We start from the raw sequence: 6,280 nt of genomic DNA on the forward strand, positions 1-6,280 counted from the left end.
GCGTTAACGGCACTGTCTGAAACGTAACACGGGTTCAGAGGGGAAATCACAGAGCGGCATGAAGACGTCTCCGCGGGACGGCGACCGTTTTTATCGTCTTCTTTTCCCCCCACGAAGATGCCATGATGTTCTTGAGATTCTAACGGGAATATTTTCGTAAGCGCGTCGAGGTATTTTGTACAGGGATGCTGTTTCCTTTTCTTTGCACTTCCATGCGTGTGTGTGTCCGGACGACCTCCGCGAGTCTCGGGAGCGCCTTACTGTCCCGAGCCGGCCGTGAACGGAGGATTAGGACGAGATCGTCCTTCAGAAATCTAACAAGACGTCCAGCAACTCGACAAATCTCCAAAGACACCGTTGCTCAGAACAAAAGCTTTTTGCACCTCATTTCGTCCAGTTTTCTTGACGTTTTATTATTATTTACGTAACTGTTTTTTTGTTTTTTTTTAGCGGTTCTTCCTGGTTTTATTTGTGAAGAAGGCGAAGACGGTCTAGACGTCTTTGAAGGGGGTTTGATGAAGTCGTTGATGTACTGCTGTTATCGAGTCTTTTATATTTCGTTTTGATTCGACGGCGTGGAAGATTACTGGATTGGCTGGTTTTGTTTGCTCCAATATCATTTCTGGAGGATTTCGGGAAAGCAAAGGTGGAAGAAAACCGTTATCAGGTCTGGAAAAATGCACCGAATTTTGGAAAATATTAGAATAAAACTCGCAAAAAGAGTCTCGCTCAGGTACTTAAAGGGACAGTTCACCCAAAAATGAAAGCTCTGGCATCATTTACTCTTTGTTTCATGATTAACTTGATAGTATGGGGAAAAGAATTGTATGAATTAGTATAGAAATAGAAAGTCAGTGGAGAGCAGAAACTGTTTGGTCACCAAAAATTTGTCTAAACATTTCGTCATCATATTTCTGTTCACTTACGAGTTTCTGTTCCCCCTTTACTTCTGTAGTATTTTTCTTTCCTTACAGTGGCGGTCAATGGGTGCCAATGTTATAAACAGTCTTAAAAATGTTATATTTCGAGAATTTTTTTTTTTTTTAATCTAACCAAGTTGAAACCCATTGACTTCCACTGTATGTAAAAAAAAAAAAATTAAAAATACCATGAAAGTCAATGGGTACCATCAACTGCTTGGGTACCGTCATTCTTCGGAATATCTTTATTTTGCGTTCAACAAAAGGAGAAAAAAATCTTTCATTATTTACTCTCCCTCATGTTGTTCCACGATGGAACCCACTTACTTCAAAAATACAATGGAAGTCAATGGCTACCGTCAGCTGTTTGGAAGCCAGCTTTCTTCAGAGTATCTTTTTTCATTTAATAGAAGTAATCTGTCATTGCATGCATACCCGTACCAAGATGGATCCCATTGACTCCCATTTATTAGAAAAAAAAAAAAGGAAGTCGATGGCTACCGTCAGCTGTTTGGTTACCGACGTTCATAAAAATATCTTCTTTTACGTTTAACAGAAGAAAGAGTCCGTTATGATTTGGTCAACTTAACCAGATTGTTCTCTGACGGAACCCATTGACTTCCAGTGTATGGAAAAAATACTATGGAAGCCAATGGGTACCGTCAACCGTTTGGATACCAGCGTTCTTCAGAGTATCGTTTTCCGTTTAATAGAAGTAATCTGTCATTGCATGCATACCCCGAACCCACTGACTCCCATTTATTAGAAAAAAAAATATTATGGAAGTCAATAAGTACCGCCGACTTATATTTTTCTGTGTGTCTAACAGAAGAAAGAGACCCGTACAGACTCGTAGATTTTTGGGTGAACCGTCTCTTTAAATCCACTAAACGTTCAATGGCCAATAGATACAAAGCAGTTTTGACATATCCTAACGTTTCTGTGCCTATAACGCGACCGGATCGACCTAGACTGTGTTTACATTCACATACAGCAAACATATCAGCCTCAGCAGCACAAATCAGTCTTTTTGTGTCTATATATCCTCTTGCCTGTTGAAGATAATCCGAGCAATACTGTGTAAATCTGTGAAGCCTTCTCCTCTCAGGACTCTTGGCGCTTTTGATTTTCCCGTTTTATTTGTACTTTTATACCTGATCTGTAAAGTTACGGTGGTGTACATTTCTTTCTTGTGTTTGCTCTCGTTTTTTTTTTTTTTTTTTTTTTTTTTACATATGACCACTACTTTGTACAAGACATTAGGAGAAGCTTCTTCTGAAATTTCTTAAGACTAATTATTATGTTTGAAGACACTGATGCTTTCAACGCTGTTCCTCTGATTTGTCTGTCCTGTATTTTTAGTTTTTGCTTTTTAATTTTTATTTTTTTGTTCATCTTGAAGGAGTGAAGCATATTTTGAGACTGATTAATGTTTCCGCCGCCTCTGAAATCATGCGTTTCATTCATTTCCAATGAGAGATGACGGCGGGACGATCAAATGAAGGAAAACATTGACTTTTTTCGTTTTGCTCTTCGAAGACGATAACGATAAAAGTCCTCATCGTTTATTAGTACCATGTCAAATGTTTATTCAGAATCCACTCACATTCAGCTCATATTTCACCCAAAAATCTAAAGAAAACATTTGCATTTAAATCATTTATCATTTTCTTATGCTATATTTGTAATAATAAATGCCTTTTTTTTATTTTTATTATTAAAACAAGTATTAAAATTAAATGCCAAGTTTTAAATAATGCTGTTTTAATTTTATGTTTTTAATGATTTTTTTATTTTACTTTGCTTCCTGTTTTAGATGGGCAGTAATATAATTGTTTTTTAAATTATTTTAATTGATGATTGAAAATATACTTTTTATAATTTTAAATGCATGCATAAATCAAATTGAATATAAAAGATTATCATGAAAATACAATCTTTTTAATTCATGCTGGAAGCAAAAAACCCCACAGAATTCTAAATTTCAATAAAAATAAATTAATTAATTATCATGAGAATACTACTGTGACATGAAAAGTTGCTGTTACCTTTTTAATTATTTGAATTATTATTTCATGGCAGAAGAAAGGACAGAAATGTAAACCCAGAAGATTAATTTAAAAAGCAATTGTGAGTTTATGCGACTTTCTATCCGTTAATTAATAATTAATTAATTTCTCTTTGATTAATTTCTCTCTAGATGCGGTATAGAGCGTCAAACTGAATAGAAAACGAGTTTAATTTTCATGAAAATATATTTTTTTTTATCATCGACAAATTCTGAATCACGAGGCTTTATCTTGCAATTTTTAGAATTTTTACTGTTTTTTTTTTTTTTTTTTTTTTTTTTTCTCTATTCATTAGTTTTTAATGAACTGACTCGAATGGTTCGTACCGGGTGGATGTTTTCCTCAGATTGCGGGTGAGATGTGAGGTCTGGTCCAGGAGTACGGTACAGGTTTCGTCGAGGCGGCGGCTGAACGTGTTTTTTCCTGCAGATTGTGAACGCTGAGCCAGCGCCGCTCGTTCTCACGCGTGTGCACTCCTCCACTTTCCTTCATGATGGTGTAATTTATTTTTCTCTTATTTATTTTCTTTTTCTTTTCTTTTTTTTACTGTTTTGTATATCGGCCCGTTGCTACTGTATACGTTGTATTGTGCAATTCTTTTCTCTCTGTTCCTCGATGGTCGTGTGTTTCTGCCGTTGGTCGTGTCGCTGAAGGAGGTTTAATCTTTGGTGTCTCTCAAATCAACTAAGTGCCATCAGGTGAAGTGTAGGATTAAAGTCGGCGGAGAGACTAAATGTAATCAGGCGGATCTCACCGAAACCACGTCCAGGTTGCGTTTCGCTCCAAAATCCACAAGAGCAAAAATTTCGCATTATCATCAGATTTTCATGGCATGAAAGCGGCTCCAAAGTCTCCTTACTTTTGGCTTTTCTTGTAATTGTTTCTCTGGTTGTGAGCCGAACGCACGGAAGCTCGTTTTCACCACAGAACAAAAAAGGGATTGCAACGTTTTTTTGTTTTTAATCAGAAAATTTGTTTCTAAAAATTCTGATTTGTTGTTTTTTTCAGTGCAGACTTTTTTCGTGAAATTCAGTGACGTTTGTATCTCACGATTTTGACTTTTTAGGTTTATATCTCGCAAATTCTGACATTTTATGTTTTTATAACTTATGATAACGAGTTTGTTTCTAGCAATTTTTTATTATTATTATTTTATTTTATTTTTTCTTGCAGTTTTTATTTCGCACTTCTGACGTTTTTTTTTTTGCGCAATTGTGCGATTTATAGCAAACTAAAAAAAAAAAAAAAGTCAGAATTTTGAAAGGAAAAAACTTTTTTTTTTTTTTTTTTTTTTTTTTTACTTTTACGAGGAACTTTTTTTTTCTTTTTTTTTTCACAATTTTTTTATCTCGCACTTCTGACTTTTTTTTTTTTTGCGCAACTGTGCGATTATAGCAAACTGTAAGTAAAAATAAAAGTCAGAATTAAAAATTAAATAAAATAAAAAATTATATATAAATAATTTTATTTTTATTTTTATTTTTAATTTTTTTACTTTTACGAGGACATTGCGAAAACAAAAGATAAAAAAAAAAACCCAATACACCTTTTGTATATTTGTATTTTTCCAGTTCTGCGCTGGGAACGAGCTTCCACATACATGTGACCTGGACAAGAAACATGAGTTATTCTTCTCAAACCCAGATAATGGTTCCAGTATCTCAAAGACCTGACAACAGCGGAGGTTTTTGGAGGACATGCGCGGTAATCTTCGCGATGTGAAGCGCTTTATCTCCGTCTCTCTTTCTAAATGCACTGGAAATGACTTTGCGCCGGATTGAGTCTCAAGGGTTCTCGTATCCCAGTGTTAAACGTCTCTCTCCTGAAGTTCTCGAGGAATACGTTTTTGATCCTCCGTTTAGTTTTTATTATGTTCTCCGGCTTCTGACGATGTGTTTGGCCTCCGAGTGTTAACCAGCGGCGCCTCTAAACGCACTTCGTTGTTTTCTCGATCTCGTCTGTTATGGTTGGGGTTTTTATCGAATGGATTTTCTTGCTCCGATTTGTAGCTTTTTTGAAGGCGGCTGTTTTTAACGTTGCAATGCGATGAGATGTTCTCCAAGGGCTTTTTTTAATCTACAAATGGACTTTTCGGATTTTTAAGAAACCCCTCCTGCAGATTTGACCCCTCTTTTTCCATCCAGGCCTTTGCGTATGTCCCTCAACGGATACTTCCTCTTGAAACGCATTGATTGTTTGTCTGAGGTCTCGCTGCCTTTCATCAAGTCTTGAGGTTCACACACACTCACTGTACACCGAGAAATGAGACCCAGCGATGATGTAGCATGTGTGTAAACATTGACTGTGTGTCTTCGGGACTGTACTGTGCACTTCCTCACCTTGGTTTCGTCTCTCTGATGTTTTTGCTCACACAGTATGGATGTGTTAGTTTTTGTTATATAGTGCAATATGCTGTACATAAGAGCTTTGCTCTACGAAATACCTTTCTGAATTTTTTTTTGGTTGTTTTATTGGTACACTTTTTTCAATAAAAACATATTAAAGCCTGAATGTTTTCGAGAAGTTGTTATTTGTGCATCCGTGCCGATTTGAGAGAGTTTAGGGAGATCTACTAGTACTTTTACTGGCGTTAAAACTAACATTTGTGTGTTTTTCTGTGTGTAAATTTCTAATTCTTCACCTTTAGGTCATTTCATATACTATTACAGGAAATTTATATTTTTACATATTCGTTTCGGTTTACGTTTCAGTAGTTTGCACGCACTTTTCAGCATGCATTTCTACGCATGAATAGTACATTTGCAGCTTTTTAGTTTTTTTTTTACGATTTTCACAAATCTTGTCATTGTGCATTTCGATTTTATTTGCAAATGAGTTGTTTAGGTTAAAAAAAGAGCTAAAAAAATACAACTAACTGACAATAAAAAGTAAAAAAATTACATTTATAGAACTTCATAGCAACGTTTCTACATCTCTTTTTTTATTATGTAACATTTTTATTGTCTTTTATTTAAACTCAACCGTTTTTAATAGCTCTGGATTCAGTTTTAGCGTCGTTTTATATTTTAGTACGTTTAGTTTAGTATATGAAGTATAGACATAAAAACCAACTAAAAATTCATAAAATATTTCTAAAGCTAATGATCTGTTTTACGGCAAAGAAAATAGGTTTTTAAAGCGCTGTGAGTGATGAGCATGTAGCGCCCGAGGCTGTTTATCGGCGTCCTGTGGCGAGGAAGCCTAATGATTGTTGAGTTTTCCGGCGTTTGGCAGAGCCGCTGCCCGCTGCTCGTCTCTCCCGGAGCGAGGGCATGAATCCACACTAATGAC

The 6,280-nt window shown here is 35.8% G+C and overlaps 1 protein-coding gene across 1 annotated transcript in view; it reads left to right on the top strand.

The window, feature by feature from the left end:
* bmf1 (BCL2 modifying factor 1) overlaps positions 1-5,500 on the top strand; it is a 24,835-nt gene extending 19,335 nt beyond the window's left edge. The window contains exon 5 of the mRNA XM_043232336.1: positions 4,561-5,500. Coding sequence (XP_043088271.1) covers positions 4,561-4,711 — 151 coding nt within the window. The 3' untranslated portion in view covers positions 4,712-5,500. The remainder of the gene's footprint in view (positions 1-4,560) is intronic.
* The last annotated feature ends 780 nt before the right edge of the window (positions 5,501-6,280 follow it).

The sequence above is a fragment of the Puntigrus tetrazona genome, unplaced genomic scaffold (genome assembly GCF_018831695.1).
Source record: "Puntigrus tetrazona isolate hp1 unplaced genomic scaffold, ASM1883169v1 S000000528, whole genome shotgun sequence".
NCBI lineage: Eukaryota > Metazoa > Chordata > Actinopteri > Cypriniformes > Cyprinidae > Puntigrus > Puntigrus tetrazona.